Source organism: Balearica regulorum, chromosome 2 (assembly GCF_011004875.1).
Source record: "Balearica regulorum gibbericeps isolate bBalReg1 chromosome 2, bBalReg1.pri, whole genome shotgun sequence".
Taxonomy (NCBI): Eukaryota; Metazoa; Chordata; class Aves; order Gruiformes; family Gruidae; genus Balearica; species Balearica regulorum.
In genome coordinates this window covers 5,441,050-5,462,738 of record NC_046185.1, presented here as the reverse complement: position 1 = coordinate 5,462,738, position 21,689 = coordinate 5,441,050, and the positions used below count along the sequence as shown (strand labels likewise).

General features: G+C 47.0%; 1 protein-coding gene across 1 annotated transcript in view; it reads right to left on the bottom strand.

The window, feature by feature from the left end:
- KCNK9 (potassium two pore domain channel subfamily K member 9) overlaps positions 1-14,162 on the bottom strand; it is an 85,087-nt gene extending 70,925 nt beyond the window's left edge. The window contains exon 1 of the mRNA XM_075743259.1: positions 13,571-14,162. Within this exon, the coding sequence (XP_075599374.1) occupies positions 13,571-14,162 (592 nt within the window). The remainder of the gene's footprint in view (positions 1-13,570) is intronic.
- Between the last annotated feature and the right edge of the window lie 7,527 nt (positions 14,163-21,689).

Sequence of the window (21,689 nt, the reverse complement as noted above, 5' to 3'; positions counted from 1 at the left end):
GTCAGCCCAAGGCATTCAGAATTGTTTGTGTGTACATGAAGCCCAGACCAACACTGAAGTCTAGAAATTATGCAACACAAGCAAAGTTTGGGCATCTGCACTTCCAGAACTGGGGAAGAATTCATCCAAGCCATGGAACATGAAGAACTATATGGTCATGATCTCAGGGTTGTTTCAAGAATGGCACGTATGTATCTCACTGGTATGGTATAAAGACACAGATGTGAAGTCCATGGAGGAGGAAGGAGGTTTTGAAATACAAAAATGGAGGCTCTACAAAGGTGTAGAGGGCTCTTGGAAAAAAAGTGCATTTGGGCTTAAAATCTGTGTAGTAAATTATCTGTTCTCCCCTTGGTGCAGGCAAGTAATTCCTCTCCCTTTAATGGACAATTTTATGGCTGCTAATAACATTTGTAGCTAGGATAATGACAAGGATAATCAAATCCCATGCTTGAGGGCATAAACTGATTGCTGCAGGGGTTAGCAACGAAATCACCATCACCATATATTGCACAGGTGTATTATGGGATAGATTTCCTTCCTCCAAAGTAGAAAGGCATTGGTGTCTGCCAAGATAACAGATTGGGTGATTGTCTGTGTTATGGAAATTGCTGGTTTGTATGCATGGGATTTAGGGAAAGAGAAGAAACCTCTTTTGTTTCAGCATGACAGAATTTGTAACCCAAAATGCAAAGTGAACAGGGGTTGCAAGATGCATATTGATGCCTGGTCTAGCAGAACAGCTCTCTTAAAGGCAAGTTCAGCCTTGACCGTAATGAAGTCCACTGCCAGATAGCAAATGTTGCTGTACATTTAGCACGGTACTCAGAAACACCCATAGAGTATATAATCCCAGAAGTCCAGGGCTGGGAGAAATCTCAATAAACTATTTACCTGTTACAGGATGTTTAGATCCTCAGTCCATCACTTAGGGGTTACTCAACTCATCGGTCAGCTCCTGTATAGGAGCTATCAACCACCCACTCCTAGGAATACATGGTTTGGAGGCCCTCAACCTAGTCCATTCAGATCAGAGGCAGGCTGAAGTATACCAAGCCCATGTGTGCTGGACAACTGTTTAACCTATTCAGATAAATATCCTGCTATTGACATTCTGGAGGTTCCCTGCAGATTATGTTACTGCTGTTTTCACAGCTGACAATGAACCTACATCTGCCACGCTGAAGAGTAAACCTTGGGTAGATACACAGGAAAAAAACTTATCACTGTCCTCTTTACAACAACCTTTCACGTATTTGAAGACTGTTACTATTCCTCCCTTCATATATTTCTTTTCTAGACTAAACAACGTCTGTCCACTTCACACTGAATGCAGGAAAAGTTTTCTCTTAGCATTTTGATTTTTCTGCTCCTTTCTCAAAACACTGTATGCCCAAAACTGGGCTCAGTTCTCAAGCTGAAGCCTTATCAATACCAACAAAACAGAATAGCTACCTTCTGTGACTTACATCCAGCGCTTGCCTGTTTTGAACACTTCACACCATAGACTCATATTTAGGTTGCAATTCACTTTATCAGCATGATGTTGCAGTGCTTGCATATAGTCAGTTCACATAATTTTTCTATGTGTGCATTTTATGTTTCCTTCTGCAGCATAATACTTTGCACTTGTCTTTATTGAATTTCATCATATTGATTTCAGACCATTTCTACAATTTATCAAAATCATTTGGTATTCTGCTTCTGCCCTCCAAAGTACTAGCCACCCCTCTCACAATTAATATGTGTTCTCTCTGTTCTACCAAACAAGCCATTAAAGGAAAAATTGAATACTACCAACCACAAGACAGATCCTTGTAAGACTGTACATGTTATGTCCATCCAATTTTACAGAAAACTACTGACAAATATTTTTGCTTTTTTTTTTTATCCTGTTGTGAAATTATCTGGTAGCAGGTTTGGCAGGGGGCAACTGGGTTTGTATTTTCTGCCCCATTTACAACCACGTGCAGACTGTATGTGCTTTTCACACATGCAGTAAGTCCAGCTACAGCGCAACCTCAATCCACAGTGTGTGTGCATCAAGACCTTGCACCCACCTGCGGCAATTCAATCCCGTCTATGTTTTTCTACTGTAATTATGAGAAATCAATGCTATTATAATGCCACATATGTAATAAATGTCAAGATCTACTGCTCCTCCACTATCAGCTATCTATTGAAATAAAAAATTAAAAAATCCAGAGAAGTCCAACGTGAGTTTTACTCAAGAAAAATTTGCATTTGTTCCAGCTTGTCCCTCGTTATCCCCTACGTACTTTCACGCTGATTGTTTTACAGCTTGGTCAAATATCTTTCTGAGTATCAAATTTAGGTTGACTGAGCATTAACTCCCCGTGTTCTCTCCTGTCCCTTTTTTAAAGATAGGCAGCGTGTTTGTTTTTCCCTGCAACAGCCACTGGTAGAGCTGTTCAAACAGCAGCCATAAAAAAACTGGTGACACTGCTGACAGTGAACAGTTGCTGCTTAGAGAAGAGGTTTGATTCTTATCCGGATATTCAGCTGGAGACAAAATTGTAGGATGCACTGATAATCCCTCAGGGAAGCAGGAACCTTCAGCAAAAAAGGACAAGATAAACTCACATAGATCCCAAGCAAGATCCAAGACAAACTTCAAATAGCCTATGTGTGTACAGAACCATTAAAAATAAGGCAGGAGGAGGCTAGTCCATACCTTGCCGCAAGGCAGGACAGTATGCATAGGTCACTCTTGACAGATGCTTGTCTATCCTGTTCTTCAAGACCTAGCAAAGAAGAGCCCACACCCTCCCCAGGCAATGCATTTCAGCGTTTCACTACTATCATTGCTAGAAAGATTTTTTTTTTTTTTCTCTGTGGCCACTCTAATTCTCCCTTGCTGTTGTTTAACAGCTTTTCTTATTCACTGTACCGCACTCCAGTTCTTCAGGAACAGACCGTGGTTTTGATAAGATTTGAAAAGGTCCCCAGACTGGATTCTTTTCAAAGAGATCATGGAAATACTTTTTTTTAACTGCTCATCACCCAACCTGCAGTCAGGTTTCAGCTAGTCAACCAAATTGGGACCAGATATGCTCAAGAGCCAGCAACTTCCACTGTGATACCTATCGCTAGATACTCAGAGCCAAGCTTGCATCCCATGCATCTACCTCTTCAGTACCACCAGCCTTTACTATAGCCCATCTTGAGAAAAGAAATAACTCTTGAAACCTTCAAAAAAGAAAAAAAGAAACCTATGTCATACCAAAATGCCAGCAGCTGACCTACCTACATCGTAAGGACATTGACTTCAAACGTTGTACAACAACAGCAATGTAGTAAGACTGAGGCTTCATGAAAAATTATCTTTGGTGCCAGTCCAACAAGTCAAACCATAGCTGAATGCTTAATACAGATTAAGCTATCATAAGCATAGGAGTGATACAAAAGCTTCTAAATGAAAACATAATTGGATGTGGATATTTGGGAAGAAAACAAAATTGAAGCCATTCTGAATCATATCTAGTGCTTCTCAAGCATTAAAACAAAACTCTTGGATGCGCAGTACATTCATGAACTGACTTGTAACACTGCTAATTTGCCTCTGTTGGCCTACATCAGTAGGTATCAGCTTATGTTGTTTCCTCTGACTGGCAGAGTGCACTCATTAAGGCAAACACATTGCTACTAAAGCCCTAATTGTTTTGAAAAGTGCCCTTTAAATAACAGGCCTTTTACTACTAGGCAGGATGTGTTTTAAGAGCAAATCATGAGCTTAAGCCTTTGCTGCCAAAAGACTGGATGATCATTTATTTGTTTGTCAGTCAAAAATATCAGAAAAGAATGCAAAAGCTGATAGGGCATCAGTACAGACTGAACAGCTACCATCTCCTTCCTCTTCTTGCGATGTTCATTCCCACAAGAAACAGCAAAGGAGAGAAGAAACACTGGAGGAGAAAGTTTGAGAAGATCACTGAATTCTTAATATATTAGGTGAAAGGTCAGCTGAAGAATTCAGGTCAAACCTCTGGGATTTGCAGGTGATTTAATGGCATGGATCCAGTGTCGCTGTTGTAACTATCAGTTGCCTAGAACTAGCTTTATCTCATTTCTAACACACCTAAGTAATATTGAAAAAAAGACTGCAATGATAACTCATATTTGGTGTCCAGGAGCAAACAAACAGTAAATCAAGGACTTTTACGGAGGAAGTGGTGGAGTGATGGTGGGTAGATCCCTTCAAATGTTGCGAGATACTCTCACTCCCCAAACGTTGGGCCCCAGACTTCCATGTCCCAAAATACGCTTTTTCCCTCTTTGGCGGTCTAAGGCAATCCAGGCTTTTTTGACAGCCTAGTATATGTCACAATTCTGAATAATGCTGAAAGGGCGTTTTTCTACTGTTTCTAGTCCTCAGCAAAAAATACTATATGCTTTATCCTGTAAGGAACTCTTCTAAAACTCCTGGTCTACATCTGGAAGCCCAAAAAATTCCCAAAGGCCAGAAAACTGGTGGGGGAGCACTGAGACTTCAAGTCATCTCTGCAGGTTATGAGGTGTTTCTCTGATGCAAGTTTGTAATGGTGAGTTCAATCACCTTTGTTTCACGAACAGTTTTAAAACGTTTCAGATGCAGTATCTCGTACGACACAGCCTGCATGCAGAGCCTTACAGTCAGGGCTCCACATCCTTCCTGCTGCTGGAGTTCATTTCATTGCAGGTCCCCTAGCTTCCAAAGCAAAGTTAACGTAAGTACCAAACTGCAGATTTTTAAAAATTATTATTGCCAATAACACTATTTTCACTGAGTGAAGTCAGGCCAGTTTCACCATACAGTCCAAACTATTAACAGCTGGACTCAATGATCTTAAAGGTCTTTCCAACCTAAATGATTCTATGATTCTAACAGCAACTGTTCATTAGTTCAAGTAATGGAGGCCTAAGCCTTTGAAATAAGAGTATTCAACACCTTTTCCTACTGAGTTTGGTCCTGAAAAGTTCCACGTTGGTGTGAAATGCAGCAAAGTGACAACTCAAAACTCCAGGTGGTCACAGGTTTGTTACAACAGTTAATTCCTGATACAGTTCTCATAGCAATGGCCTGTGATGGTTTAAACATAGGAGGAAGACATCCTCTTCAGAGGACATGAAAAAAAAAGAGGGTGGAAGAAACAAAATATTCCATCTGCACCCAAAACACGTCTGTAATGAATTAATGGTAGCATACATTGGAAATTGCTGACAGTGCAAATTGCCTTGGGAGTAGATCTCTTTTTTTACCTTCCCTTCAGTATGTCAAGAATATCCCTGAATGGGGAGTCGATGAACATTTCCTCGTAGCTAATCTTCTGCACTATACAATTAGAGAGAGCTGCTGCAGGTTTCATTCATCAATCTGTGCCCTAAAACTCTCTGTTAAATTTTCCTGTCTGAGAAGGCTCACATCGCTCGCGAAGGGAGCGATCCTCTTCTGTGACGGGAGAGCAAGAAGACAAGCTTCTCATCGGGTATCTTTTAACCCCACTACTTGCCTGCTTTTCTCTGAAACTCTTCTTTCTTGCTGGGTCAGGGAATTGAAAGGACAATATAGCCTGTTCCTTCCTATTCATCCTAACAAGTAACAGATACATGAGTCCTTAGTAGAGGTATGTCTTTCCCCCACATGCCCTAATTATCTCCATAATGAAAGCAGTTAAAAAGGATACTGGATCCTTTAGCCAACCGATGATTGCATAAGCCTCTTGTGGCAATTGGCCAGATATTAAAAAAATGGTCACTTAACTCCTTAAAGAGAAAAAAAAAAAAAACTGCTCAGAAACTTAGGACGTTCTTCCCCAGAAACAGAAAAGAAGTAAGTGTGCAATACACTTTAAAAAAAAAAAGTCTCAGTGGATCAGAAGAGGTTGTTAACTGTCTGGCAGCAATGAAAGAAAGCAAAATAAAAAATAAAAAAAAACACCACCAAAACAAATAAATGGAATAAAAAGCATCAACATTCTTCCTCAAGATTTCTCTTTGCTCTACGTTTAAGGTATACAATAGGCATGTAGTATAGTGTTTCACTTTCAATTAAAAAAATAAAAATCAGTATAAATGCCAAAGTCAACATACGCTTTAACACCATAAACTCTGTTTGCTTCATTATTAAAAAAAACCCAAAACTGAAAACTGCTATTATAGATATTTTCCAGGAGTTGGTTTGCTATAGAATATAGCTCCTTGTATCATAGAATTCATGTCAAATAATGGCCTGATCCAAAACTACTGTGACCTAAACCACTCTCTCCATTATTTACAACAGGCCTGAATTTCTGGGGGGTTTTTTTGCCTAACATTCCCTAATCCATAAACCCTCTCACTTTAAGTCAAGAAACTTCCATAGCTACAACACCAAAAATATCAATGTTAGTTGAAGCTAATCAAGTCTCAGACGCCTGGCAGGGTATAGGTAACCTGGGGGAAGGACTCTATCCGTACATTTTAACCTGAAGCCAGTAGATTCCATGGACTATAATCCAGAGAAGGTCACAAATCCAAATTAATTTACATCACAGCAATCTACATATGTGAAATTTCGGAAGTAGTCCATGGCTTCTATCAAAAATATCCATAAGCCAAAAAGAGATGAATAGACCTGCCGCACACAGCAGACATCTGTTGCCAGTCCACAGCAACCTCTTAGTTCAACTTAGAAGCAGCAAGGACTCTTACGGATTAGTTCTGCATCACCAGCAAGCGTCCTTGCTAGCATCTGTTGCAGGGAAAGGGGATATTTCATGCAGCCTTCATCTGAATCCAGTCAAGGATCTTCAGTAAAATCCATAGACACTGGGTACCTAAAAGCCTAAAGGGCCTTTGACAGAAGACGCATAGTAATAACTGAGATAATTACTCAGAACTGTATATGCTCCTTCAGGTAAGAAAGCTCCAGGTTCTGCTATTATTGCATGTCAGAGGACCTAAACTGCAGGAGTTTGCTAATACCACCTTGAATTCATTGTGGATCTCTGCCTTTGGTTCATCTTCGCTGTTTAATCTGGCTATAAACTAATGCCATGCGGTCTGAAAGAGAGAGAAGTGAGCAGTTTGGCAATTAGAAATAGTTCCCAACCTGAATCTTCAGAAAGTCATTTTATCTTCTTGTCTCTAAATTGAGGATAATTTTTACACAGAGGTGTTGTGAAGATGAATCACCTAATGTCAGTACAGCATTCTGAATACAAAGTGCTGCGTAACTCCAGCTCGAAGCCATGAGCATGGCTTTCAGCATTTATGAAGGAATAAGCTCCGGCATTGAAGGAACTAAGCACCTCAGCTCAGATTGCCTTCAAGGGAAGACAACAGCATTCTGGTCTTTCTGTGTGCCAGACCAGCAGCGTCTATCCCAAAACCTATGGTGTCCAAAAGGGAAGCTCTCCGTTAATCAGTTTTCCTTTAGTTCAAGCCTCATAGTTCTGATGCTGTTCCCAGAGAAAGCAAAGGGACTTTTATTCTTTTTAATGGAAGCAGGCATAAGCCCATAGCTAACAGCTGAACATCTTCTTTTATTCTTAGTCAAGAACACCTCCTCTCCCTCCCAGTTCTGCCCTCTAAATTTCTGCTTGCCATCCTTGTATGAGCAGGATCATTTTCTTCTTCAGCTAACTTCTTTCCCAAAAGACTCACCGACACTTCTAACTTACAGCCTTGTCAGTGGGCAAACACAGATATTTCTATGCTGACACTTGCAAAGACACGTAAATGGTTTTACTGCATAGAAAAATAATCAATAAGCAAAGATCATACAGTGGAGAAAATGGAATTTCAAAGATCATTGGTTTTCTTTCTCAGGAAAAACAAGCTAGCCCAGGAACTATTAGAGCTCGAGACGTGGAAAAAGGAAGATTCAGAAAATCATAGAACATATGGCTGATAAAGACTTCAAGAGGTCAGCCAGTCCATCTTCTTCCCCAAAGGCAAAAGCAGCTATAACTTAACCACTCCTGGCAGATTTTTGTCTAAACTCTTTTTAAAACGCTCCAACGATGGAGATTCCACAGTCTCCTTAGGCAATCTCTTCCAGCACACAACCACCCTGACAGCTGGAAAGAGTTTCCTCGAGCCTAATTGAAATCCCACTTGCTTCGGTTAAAGAAAGAAGATATGAATAGTTTTAGGAGGAAATGGAAGGGCACCAAATCCTAAAAAACTACAAGACACTAATTTTGCAAGCCTGGTTATGCTAAAGAAATCTGCTGACACCATCACCCAGCTGAGTGGCTGGAGGTTTCTCAACACTTCCCCAAAACTGTTTTCAGACTCTTCCTGGATATTGCATTTGCACTGCTGGTAAGCCATACAGCAGGAAGTTGCAGTTCAGCATCAGTCTGAGTTGTATTTTTGCCTTGCTTATCAGTGATTTTTAAAAAGCTGTTGCTAACGTGCCTCTGGCAGGAATGTGAGGTATCATTGCAAAACCAGTTTTCAAGAACTCAAGAACTGTTTCTATGAACATGTGAGCAAAGCAGCCACAAAGTCCCCTCTGTGTTAGCAGAACACTATTTTGGGTATATTTTTTTTTTTTTTTAATTCTCCATGAGACAAAGAATATAGTGCAAAAAGATCTTGCAGAATATTTTAGTTATGCCAGAAAGCAAAATCCTATGCACAGTTCATCTTCATATGGCTCGCTGAAGCTGACCTCCTCCTTGCCTGGGAGATACCACCAACAGATATTACGAGTCCTGATCATCCTGTATTCTCCACTGAAGCTTCAGATGGTGTGACTGAATAGATTCATTACTCCAATGCATCTACAATCATTCATATCACCAGAAAATCTTGCTTTCTACCTTCGCCTGAGTTTATTAATAATAGAGTGGCTTAAATTTACTCTGTCCTTTTTTGTTTTTTATATATCAGATATGACCTTCATGGTCCTGGTAAGTCATGAATGCAGCAGTTAAGTGACCAAAACATTGGTGTCTTTGTTCTCTGTCTTTCCCTTTTCATGTCTTGTCTTCTTCCTTTGTTTTCTTTCTTTCTTTCCATTGCAAATTGTCCATCTGCCATGATACCCTATTCAAAGCTTTTCAATGGACTGCCTTTAAATGTTATCATCCATCAAAAACCAAGAGCAGACTCAAAACACCAGAGGCTGGTCTTAAAGGAGGAGCAATACTGACAAAATAATTTACATGTGAAAACACTTATATCTTTTTCTAACTCAAATTGGAGACATCGCAACACTGTAGCAGCTTGCTATTTTTATACCCATTTTACAGAAGGGTAAAGTGATGCAGAAAAACGATATGGAGACTTAACTACTATCCTGAAATGCATTTAAGCATGTGTTTGCTTAGTTCATTAATGCAGGTCCAAACTCCCTGTCAGGCCACCGTCTACCAGAAGTATGCAATCTCCTCATCTGGATGTAGATAGTTCCTGAGTATTTAGCTACTTAGTAGCCAACAGCTCTCAATAAGTGGATATTCCCTTCACCATTACAAGTATTGTACCACATTCTTAAAAAATACTTGGTCTCTGTTCACCAGGATAGCTCAGTCACTGCTTGTAGTAGGTTTGAGACTGAATATAAAGGTCTAAAAGCTAGAAAAAGAGACTAGCAATTCGCAGCACACACTGTCTGAAATTTGTTCTCCTTACAGTCACTTCTCAGGAAAAAATAAATAAATAAAAATCCTCAATCTGTTTGTTGTTTCAGTTCATTTTAGGGTGACATAAACAGCTTTCAGTTCTTTACATTCTGCACAAGCCTCCAGAAATATTCAGTGTTTACTAGAGCTCAGTGGTGTTAAATCAAGTATGACTATCACCCTTTGAGGCCTAAATGATGGAGCGATATCCATACCAATAACACATTTTGACAGTGTTGACACCTGCTTACACAGAAGCAGTTTAGTCATTCCTATAAACCTGTAGAAAAGGGCATTAAAACTTAGTAGGAATCCTAGGAATTACCTTTTCTTTTCAAAAGCTGGTGTTTTCATTCATCGTATCCAGCCTCTTGATGAACTCTGGGGTGTATTCTACAGTGTATCTCACAGAAGACAAATAACTAGATGGAGGACTTGATTAAACCACTCTCTGTCATCATTTTGGCTGTGTAACTGGAAATGGCTATGTAACTGGAAATGGATAGGAAATTATACTAGCTAACTCTGAAGTGAGAACAGTCCTGAAATAAACTCAGCAACTGGTGAGAGGCAAGAACAGTTTATTAGTTCTTTCTGATCACCTAAAAACTTTCACAGAATTCAAACATGATCAAAACTTAGTGGAAGCAGGGTATTTTTCTTCTGCTAATGGCTTTTAAGAGCAGAGTTGTCGAATGTTGTAGCACCTGTGGTTGTTAATTTTTTTGTTGTTGTTGGGTCAGTTAAAAAAAAAAAGAAAACAACAGCGTTGCACCTGGGGAGTAGAAAAAAATGTTGTGTCACAGGTGAAAAAAAAAACCCAAAAAACAAACAGTTTACATTTACTTGATCAGCCCTCGTGTCGTCGTTTAGTTCTCAACTTGACAAGTGAGCAACAACCCCCTACCACCCCCTAATAAAGCCAAATGCCACAGATGAGAGAAAATATGAGAGCTGACCAAATCTCACACGGGAATCTTTCAGGTTTTTCATTCCCCCGTCCCAGCAGGACCTGAACGATGTGTTTTCACAGGAAGCAACAAGCCGCCGAGGTGGCCCGACGGGGGCCGGAGCCGGCGGTGAGGAGCTGTCCCTTCAGCACCACGGGCCGCCCCGCCCCGGCCCGCCCGGCAGCGCTCCCCGGCCCCGGCGGTCAAGAACCGGGTAGTCCCGGCTGGGCTACCGATCGCTGCTGGCTCATGGTCCGTGGCCAGCGAGAAACGCCTGTGATTAAATTAAAGCCACGGTAGTTTAAATCAACACGGTAAAGAGGTAATCGCTTCAGACATGTTGCTAGCACGGCAATAGCAAGGGGAACAATTAAGTTGGACATAAATTAGTCTGCTATCGTAGGCATGTTGCTAGGCTTTGTGATCCGCTGATTCCTATCGCACTTCTCTGCAGAGAAGTTTTGTGGAGATAGATGTACCACTCTAGATTAGGCAACGGAGGGTTTTTATTCGCTCTGTTTCAAAAATCAGCCTGCGATGGTTGGTTAGATGCACTTTTGCAGGAGCACCTACTGACTACAACACGTTCACTAACGCATACACCACTGCATGTGTTTCTTGAAGTCTGTCTGGAAGGTTTCAGAGGGAGAAGGAAATGTCTGAGAGAGCGTACACACAGTCAGATCCAAAATAATAATCAACAAGATTAATAAAAGCATTTAAGATCACTGCCCCGTGCAAGAAACACAGAGAAGAAATCTCTTATTTTCCTAAGAACTTAAATACAGAAAGTAGGTTTTTCCCCTCTGTGAAACAAATTATTTAAGGATAAATAAGAAATTTAAAAAAAAAAAAAAATCCTTCCATGCTCACTTTTACAGTCTACCAGTAGATCAGTTAACATCACAAAGCTACTTTAGAACTGAAGAGATGGTACACAAAAGAGAAGTGCATGTGGCAAGATGCAGATAGTAACTATTAATAAACTTTTGAAAGACAGATCACGTATCCTTCCGGAGCCGAGTTTCCCAAATGAACAATCGTTAAAGAATGTCTGTCTTTCTGCACCACTCTTTATCATTACTCTTCCTCCCAGTGGTTCCCCGTTGCTATACACGTTTTAAATTTAAACAATTCTGACATCCCAAAGCGCCTCTGCCTACAGAAATGCATGCTATCCTCTGCACGCTGAGGTGCTCCAAGCTTTCCAAACAAATCCCAGCTCTTTGCAGGAGAAAATGCTAAAGCTTCCCAAGGAAGTTGTACTTGTTTCCAGGTAAAATACAATCAAAACCACAAACTACTGTAAAAACAGCCTGTCACCGACCCAGCCTAAGAACGCAGAAAGTATCGCAGCCACCCCTTTGACGAGAGTTTAGGGCACCATGAGTACACAGGCGTGTGCGTGGAATCCTTGTTGTAATCCACAGGGGCATGACAGTCCAATATTCACTTAGCACAAATAAATGACAAGAGACAGATCGAGGAAGAGAGAATCAGTGACCAAAGGAGGAAGGAGAGTTCTGACATCGTAATGAACAGCAGGAAATCTAAGTCATCAGCCAAAGTTTCATTCTACTTCATATTCTATAGCCTATTAATATATGCATTTCATATAAATATATCTAATAACAGAAGAGGAAAATATCCTTTAAAAATCGTATCTTTGTACGGTAAAGTAGGCTTTATACTGTCAGGGAGTCTTTCAAAGGAAATTTTTTACTGCCCCAGATATAATATAGTCAAATACAAACGTAAGTAGACACTGCTCAAAGGGCAGGGGACAGCATGTTCTGCTAAAAAATATTAGTATCTTCAGGTGTCAATGTGCAAATTTCTTGTAACAAGCCCTAACTGGTAAAAAGATCGAGTCTTTCTGTATTAATAAGAGAGCTGGTCTTTCATGACCTATTCAATATAATGCACTATCAAAGAGCCACTGAGCTAGAGAGGTCTTTCCGGATCTCCCCAGATATTAAGGGGGGAGCATCTATAAGCGCTGGGAGAAGAACATTATCAGCTGCCTCAGTGAACCCACCTTAATGAACACAAAACCAGGAAGAACAAACCTGCTCATCAAGCCAAAGCCAGAGTTGTAGCACAGTTCTGCGTGCACTCTGCAGCCTCTAGTTATCGTGGTATTTATTTTTATGGCAGGGAAGCAAACTTTATGTGAAACACCCCGCTTTAGCTGAGGGAAGCAGAGAAGTATAAAATGACAGCCTGTGACCGTCCCTCAACCACCCTGGGAAGCTGGGCAGCACGGATGTGACAGAGGGCATCGTTTTGCCTGTCGGACTGTGCGCGTACAAAGAGGAGACGCCGACTGTGACCTGTTGGCACATCAGACACTCCAGGTGCAATAAAAACTTCAGGAACAGGTTGAGAATGCCCAGGAGAGGCCCAGCGATGGGACCACAGCTGTGGGAACCCCCACCGCAGCTCTTGCCAACACCAAAACAAAGTTTGCGAAAGCAGGGCTACGCTTGGCTACATCAAGGGCTTCCCCAGCTGATCCAGTTCCCATGCCCTCATCGTTTTCATCCTCATCCAACCGCCTTTTGCCTAAGTTTTTCCCATGTCTCTTAAGCAAAGGTGCAAGGAGGGAGCATGGCAACAGGACCTCCTTCTTCCTGAGGGAAACCCCGGGAGACTATCACCCTGCCTCTTCCCCTCTCCCCCTTGCCACCCAAGCCACAGTTCAGTGGTAGCCACCTGGCCAGCACCAATCCCCCCACCAGGCCAGTCCCACTCCTCTCCAGTCCCACCCAAGGGGACACAGGCTCCATCTCCAGGGGAAGAGGTGCGGGACACCCCTGGTCCAACAAGTGCCCATGAAGAGCAATGAATTATATAACACAGGAGGGAAGACAAAAAAACTCATCCAGCACCTAACTCTTTGCCTGCCACGGCCCCCCTGCCCCTCTCCCTTTCTCCCAACCAAGGGGGCTTTTGCCCCAGCCCTGGCCCTGGACCCAGAGGGCCTCCCCGAGGTGAGACACTCACCGATGGTCGTGATGACCGTGATGGCAAAGTAGAAGGAGCCGGCAAATTTCCACTGGACGCCGGCCCGGTGCGGCTCGGACTGCATGATCACCAACTCCAGCTGCCGGTAGTCCTCGCTGGTGATGTTGTACTTTCCTTTGAGCCGGATCTCCTCGGCTTTGAGTTTCTCCTCCTCCCGCATCTCGTTGTCGGACTCCAGGGCATCAAAGACGGCAGCCCCGACCAGCAGGTAGGTGAACGTGCAGATGATGAGGGACAGGGTCCGCACGTTCTGCCTCTTCATGGCCGCCAGCAAGGGGCGAGTGAGGGGACCATGTCCCCCCCTGGCCGCCCGGGGATCCGACAGGCCGCAGCAGCCGCAGCAGGGGGGCAGCTGCCGGGGGGGCTGACGGCGCCCGCCGCCGCCGTTGCCGCTGCCGCTGCTCCGGGGCAGCTTGTGCTGCGGCGGCGGCCGCTCTCCGCCCGCCTGCTCGGGCTCCTGGGAGGAGGAGAGGCACAGGAGGCTGCTGGAGCGCCGGGACCAGGTGCCTTGGAGCCGGGAAACTCTGCGCAGGACCTGCCCAAACCAAGCCGTCCCAGTGCGCAGGGCCATCCAGGGCACCCCCGCTCCTCCCCAGCACCGAGGCCAGGGGCAGGGGGTCCCCGCCGCGGGAAGGGGGCGCTGGGCGGCGCCCCGCCTAGGGGTCGGCGGCCCCGGGCCGGAGTCCTGCGGCGGGCGGGTCCCCCCGCGAAGTTGGCGCGGCGGCGCGGGGAAGGGTCCCCCGCAGCCCGGGCGGGGCGCGGCGGGGAGGCGGAGGCCGCCGCCGTCCCAAGTTTCTTCAGGCGGCGCGGCGGGGCCGGGGGGAGCCGGGCGGCGGCAGCGCGCCCATCCGCGGGGGGCCGCGCAGAGGGCGAGGGGCGGCGGGCGCCCGGGCTCCGGCCGTCGGGGGGCGACCCGCGGGGGCCCGGCCCGCCCCGGCCCCGGCTGCTTGGGGGAGCGCCGGCCGGGCGGGTCGGGACGGGCTGGGCGCTTTATTCCTTCCGCCGCGGTGCGAGGCGGGCGGCGGGGAGCCGGGCTGCTGCAGGTGGCCGCGGCGCGGGCAGCGGAGCGGCGTCCGGCGCGGTGAGGGCGGCGGCGGCGGTGTCAGGCGGCGGGCGGGGAGTTGGGGGCAGCATCCCCGGGCGCGGCGGGCCGCGCCGCCGCTCCGGAGGGAGGCGGGGGCGCCGGGCCGCCGGCGTGGCCCTGGCGGCGGGGAGCCAGCGCCCCGCAGGAACCGCGCCGAGCGGGAGGAGCGGCGCGGAGCCGCCCCGGCCGGCGGGCGGGGGAGGCGGGAGCGCAGCGACGAGGCGCCCGCCGGGCGCGCCGGCAGCGGCGGAGCACCTGCCCGGGGCAGCGGCGGGGCGGGACGGCGGCGGGCGCTGCCTCCGACCTCGGGCTGCCGGGAGGAGCGGAAAAAAGCCGGCGGCTTCCCCCGGGAGAGAGCGGCCCGGGAGCGCGGGGAGGGGGCTCGGCCCCAGGCGGACACAAAGCCAGAGATGAGGAGACAATTTAAAAAAAAAAAAAAAAAAAAAGAAGGAAAAAAAAAAAAAAACCGCTACTTTCACGGCTGCTCCCCCGGCGCTCGGGGCTGGGGCTGCTTTATTTAGGATGATTTTAGAACAAAGCCGTTAAGAAAAAGAGCAACCGTCCTCCTCCTCCTCCTCCTCCTTCTCCCAAGCTCTTGACATCATCTCGGGGAAAATCGAGCCCGCGCCCCTCAGCCATCGCCTGCGCGTGTGAGTGTGTGTGAGCGTGCGAGTGTGTCCGCTCCGGCGCTGCCACGGGAGGCGGGAGCTCGCCCCGGCCCGCCGCGGGGAGCGGGTTAACCCCGTCGGCGCCGCCCTGTCAGGGAGAAACCGAGGGGCTCCCCCGGCGCGGCTCTTTCCCGCCTCCCCCGGGCTTGGCCACGCCCCGGCCGCCAAGCGGGGCCGGGCGGTGGCGGTGGCGGGGCCGGGCGGTGGTGGTGGCGGCGCGGCGGGGCCGGGCGGCGGCGGCGGGGCGGTCTCGCAGCGCTCCCTCAGGGACAGCCCGGAGCGGGGCGGGCGCAGCGCGCATCAGCCGTTCCAGCCCCCGAGCCGGCCAGCGGGTAACGGCCGGGACAGGTGGGTTGCCCCCCACACACACACCCCCCCTTCGCCTGCCGCCGCACCCCAGACTGGGGGCGGGAGCGAGCGGGGCCGGCGGGACGGAGGGAGAGGCCGGGCGGCACACGCGGCCGGGCGGGCTGCACCTCAGGCAGCGCTGCGCCCGCTGCGGGGACGGCTGCACCGCGGCCCCACGCTGAGGTCTGCCTCACGCACCACAGCTCCGACACCACCGCACCCCCCTCCCCCCACGCACACGCGGTCCCGCACACCGCAGCTCCACGCACACACCAGCCCCACACACCGCGGTTCTACACACCGCGGCCGCACACGGCACGGCTTCGCGTCACGCCCTCCCCCCTCCACGCAGGCAGAGCTCCAAACACCACAGCCCCACGCACCGCAGCTCCACTCACGCAGCTCCGCACCCACACTGCCCCACACACACGGCAGCTCCGCACCACGGCCCTGCACACACACCCCACAGCTCCATTCACACACTAAGCCCACACACACACTGCCTTGTACACCACAGGCTCCTCCACTGCTCCACACTCGAGCCCCACACACCACAGCTCCACACCATGGCCACACACACACACAGCCCCACACCCACACCCCACAGCTCCATTCACACACAAAGCCCCCCCACACCACAGCTCTACACCATAGCCACACACACACAGCCCCCCCCCACACACACACAGCCCCCGCAGTCTCCAGCCAACCTCACCGCAGGATCACTCACACAAAAGCCTCCCCCCAACACACAGCCCTGCACACTGCACAAACACACCACAGCCCTCCACACACCACAGCCCTCCACACACTGCCCCCCTCCCGTGCGCACCACACAGCCCCTTCCCCAATCCCAGCACAACCTCCCCAAACACAGGCACGCTCCTAGGTCCTCGCACGCAACATGCACGCACAGTGCCACCTTCCCAGAGGCTCAGAGGAACCAGCCCTGCTCCGCACCACGCAGCCTCCTGAGTCACCGCCCCGCTGACAGGGGCCACAGTCCCCATGGACGCCCCAGGCCCACTGTGAACCCACGGCTCCAGGCCAGTGGCCCTCCCCGTATCCTGCCCAGCTCCTCTAGGCACACCTTTCTCCCACTTCACCATCAGATTTTCAACAGCAGGTGCCACCATGGAAGCCTGGGGCTGCTTTCATGTATTCCCTGAGACAAGGCTTTTTTTGTCACCTTGTGGTAACTGTAGGCCCCCTCCTGCATTAGAGCTGGGATTTTCAACATTACTCAGTGAAGACTGAGCTGCTTCTGACTTCTCTGAGCCTCAGGTGGTGTTCCCTCATTTAGGTCTTTCTCAAATCCTTGGACCGCAAGGCTTGTTACTGTCGTCCTCCATCCCTAAAAGCAACTCCGTCTATCTCACTCCTGACTACACATTGTCTAAGGCCTTTGGATGCCCTTCCTGAGGTACAAGGGGACAATGGGAACCCTTCCAAATGGATCAAATCTGCAGACTGAGAAGGGAATTTGTGAGACTGGGGCCCTCTGAAAGGAGCACCTCAAGCTGAGCAGACAAAACAGGTCATAAAGCCCTTCATGAAAATCTTGGACACAGGGAGGAGGAGGAATTAATTTCATTAATTCAGTGAACAAGATTTCACCCAGGCCAAATTCCGCATCACATCACCTGAGCATTGCCGGAATCGTTACAGCACCTCACTGAGCAGGAAGGTCTCGCCTGCCGAAGGAGGCCTGTGCATAACAGCAACAGGGGGAAGGAGGGGAAAGAAGGAGAAAAGAGGAAATATCTGGTTTCGATCAACTCCTTAAAAATAGAAGTCTGATTACCGTTGCCCATTTCTGATTCCCCAAGGGATCGCAGGAGAAGAAGAATAATCTATAAATAGTTTGCAACACAGAGAATCTTATAGCAAAGTTGCTGGGAAAGATCAATAGCATGATTCAAGGAGGGCTCCAAATTACATCTCAGGGGAGGGAGGTGCTGAACAGAATTGATAAATGAGTTGCAAATGCTGTGTGTGTTGTGTGTATCTAATTAACAGAGGGTGACTGGGATCAATAGCAATGAAGGAGCTGGTCTAAAAATAGCGCTCAGGCAGGGATTGCAACCTGCGGGCAACAGCTTGGATGGAAACGTCCCCTGGAGTAATTAACCTTTAGCTGGAAAGTGGTGGTTAGCGTGGGGTCGAAGCGGAGCCTGTGGGCAGCTGGGAAGGGACAAGGTCTCCATGGGATTTCTGGGCACAGAGCAGCGTGACAGTCACAGAGGGTACAGGCACGGCCATGAGCTTGCAGACTTCTGGTCAGGCTGCAGTGTCAAGCTGCAAATTGGTAGTGCTGATAGACAAATATCTGCGTATTAGCATTTTACTGGGGTTTTGGAATGGGAAATATTTGTAGTTCTGTGTACTTGCAAAGGTTTCAGCATTGCTTAGAAAAAAGTCACAGTCACTTTTTAAACATCTATTTACATCTACAAGCATTTGGGATTTTCTTCTTTTTTGCTGACTTTGTTGCCAAGAAAGTATCCACCTCTCTGAGGACCAGTCTTTGCTCATCCAGACTCACCAATGGAAGTCTGTATTTTGAACCACAGAGCAAATAACGTCCAGAGAGAAGTGTCCTTCAATGCTTCCATCTACAGCAGAACAGTCAGGCAGACTTCAGGGAGAAGGATTGACGTTGGACAGGATGATCAATGGCTCAGTTCACGCGCTCTGCCAGAGTGCCAGGCTGAGCTGGCATCACCCAAGTGAGAGGCAGAGACACATACACCTAGGAACACAAAGTTCATTGTCAGCCTGAGTGCAGGATCGGGACCCAGGCGTGCACGGCATAACTGAAGGAAAAGGAAACCATAAAGATGAAGAATCTAGAAATCTAGTCTTTGTAAAGTTGGCTTGGAAAGGATCGGAGGGGTGAGGCATGAGCAAAGAGCTTTTCTCTCTTTAATATAGATGGAAGTGGCTAAAAAGATCTTTCCTGGCCAGAAGTTTTCTCCATAAGGTAAAAAAAATGTCTTTTATTCTGTGGAAAAGTGACCGAGGGCCTGGACGGTTGTAGACAGAGCTACTGAAGGAGTAAACCTTGATTAGTCACCAAAAGGAAGATTAACTCAAAGTGTCAACACATATCTTAGTTCCTCTCAGTTTAGTCTAACTTGAAGGAGAGCAAGCAGGCTGGAAGATAGCCCTGAGCTGTGCCGTGGTTGTCCTGGCTGCTGGCAGCTCTGCTAACCCAATATTTTACCTTCTCCCTCTACAAGAAGCCAGTGAGGGTTAGAAGTCTCCTCCATCAAGGTAAGAGTGTGTGGGTGCTGCTGTATCATAGCAGGTCTCCTGTTTTACCTTGAGTTTACTCTGTGAGTAAGGCAAGAGCTAGCCATAAGGGCAAGTGGCTTCTGAGTTGCTTTTGTGGACCTCTCCAGTTGCTCTCTAAATGCTCATGTTGACCTCTCAGCGATATGCTCCTTGAGAGAGATCTAATGTCTCTCTCTGCAGAAGGGTCTGAGAACTGTCAATCCATGAACCATCTTCCAGCTGAACCACAGGAGTCACAACAAACCAGATAAGGAAAAAAAGCCCCCAAACGAGAAAAATGACCCAAAAAACATGATCAAATCTGGAAAGAAAATTATCTAACCTGTTTCTTTTTCTACACAGATAATCAAGGTGACAATTTTCTTTCTCTTGAAACAGTGGCATGAAGATGGTCAGAATGGCAGTTCTGGTCCAGGTCCACGGTTCTTTTAGCCCAGAAGTCTCTCTTCTGCAGAGGCCGTAGCAGACATGTATGGAGAAATGCAAATGGCACAAGTATATGTGATTCTTTTTTACCTCCTTATATACTCTCCTAATCTCAGACTATCTTAATTTAGGGGATTTTCCAAGCCTCAGTTAGTTGCTCTATTTAGTGATCCATGATGGATCTTTCTCCCAGGCATTTGTCCTCTCTCTTCCTGAATCCAGCTACAATTTTTCCATCCTCAGCAAAAATCCTCATCCTCCGCTTCGGAGGTCTTCAGAAGATCTGTTATTCAGAGCAGGAAGAGCACTCCCTCTTGTTTGCTCGGACCAGGCTTCCTTCGATGGTCCCCTGTGCTGGAAGAGAGAGTGAACTGTGTAATTTCTCCATGCTACCCATGGTTTGGTAGAACTTTTGAAGTTTAGCCGCAATCCCCACGTAGGGGTGTAACGTGACAGCTCTGTGTGGCTTCCCCATCTATCTGCCATGGCAAGAAGAGTAAGCGGCTCCGGGCCTAATTCTTTGCCTACAGACAAGCAAGGCAGAGGTGTAGCCCTTCTGGGGATTTCTTTGAATTACTACAATAAAAGTAACATTTGAGGCATTGTCCTCTCCAGTGCTGCATGCCCTAAGGAACCGTAGATACTCAAGCAAGAGATGCATATCAACACCTGATGGGTGCTGAAATTCACTGTGGATGTTCTTCTGAGTGGCAATAGGTAATTACTGGTGGAAGGTGGTCACACAGAAGGAGGGGTTGTTGCCACACTGTTTACATGAGAGGAGTGCTTCGGATCTGTAGCAATTCCAACACCCACTGAGGTTCGGGATGCGTAAGAAAAACACTGCATTTTCAGTGATTAAGAATAGCTCACCAGAGGTCTCCATAATAATTCTTCCTTGCAAGTTTAAGAAACTCATTCACGAAACGATCTGCCCATGAATGAAGGCTGTCCTTCACAATGCGGCTGCAGCACTGAGGTACACACTGCAATTTTAACAACTGGGAAGTGGCTTAGTTTAAAAATGCGATGCCCGACTCCAAGCCTATCACAGCCAAATCTATCAGCTCTGGTGGCCTTTGGATCAGGCTGTTATCAAGAATGCAAAGAGTATCACGACGAGCGTTAGAGACTGGATCGTAAGGAGCCAGACTTCCCTTTAGCTTCACAAGCTCTCTTGTCCTTTGCTTCCGCCAGCCGTGTGCATTTACACAGTCACTGAAGTGTTCGTGGACCATGGACTTATTTGGCTGACTGCAAGAGGAAGCCGAGCGCGGGTTACTAGGTGAATACACCTGTGTCATTAGAGCAGTAGCTGAGGAAAATGATGGAGGAGGGAACCTTCCCTGTGCAGCTCTCATTTTATTCTTTGTACTTTTTTCCCATTGATGTTCAAAGGAGTGCAACCTCTATTGGATATGCTGAGGCAGGTCTCAAATGATTTAATAGCGTTCCCTTCCTCAAGCAGTGTTTATGCAGAAGAAGGTAGAACAGGGGACTGGTGCTTTAATTCTTGCCTCCATCTCCCCTGTGCCTGCAACATGACAGTGCTCTTGAAAGTAATCAGCAGTGACAGAAAACATGCACGAAGAGTCTCATTGACTTAGGGAGAGGGTGCTTGTGTGAAGCAAGTTCACACGTGGGAGAAAAGAACAGGATCAGACCTACGCTTCGTATTTTTTCCCACACTCGTTTCTTTTTACAGGGAATTCACTAATATTAAATCAACCTAGGTGGCAGGAATGTGAGCATCTGGTCCAACCTAAATAGTCTCTTCTGTTCTATTTTTATATTCATGTATCATTTTTATTCTGCAGAGCTTGCGCATGGCGGAAAGGGTGAGTTCACTTCTCGGTATACAAGCCAAAGGTCTCTTCCAGAACTGCTGTGAAGGATTTGGAAGATGTTTCACTCAAACACAGAATTTATATATAGGTACAAAGCTTTCATTAAACATGAGCAGCTAAGGGGACAGCATCAGTCACTGATGGTAATGTATGCACGTCTTGTAGCAATGCTATAGAGGAACAGGCTGCCTTGAAGAAATTAATACAGCAAAGGTGTTGATTATTGATGCATTTGCTCCTGAATTGACTCCACCTAAGTTTCCTGAGCCAATGTGACTTCCAGATCTATTTGTAGATTACCAAATGCTCACAGTCTGACTGTCACTTTTGCATTTGCTGCAGCTGATGCCTCAATGTAATATTTGATGCATATTTTAGATTACTACCTTGTGTACCAAAATTGCCACTGAATAACTCTTCAAGGAGAA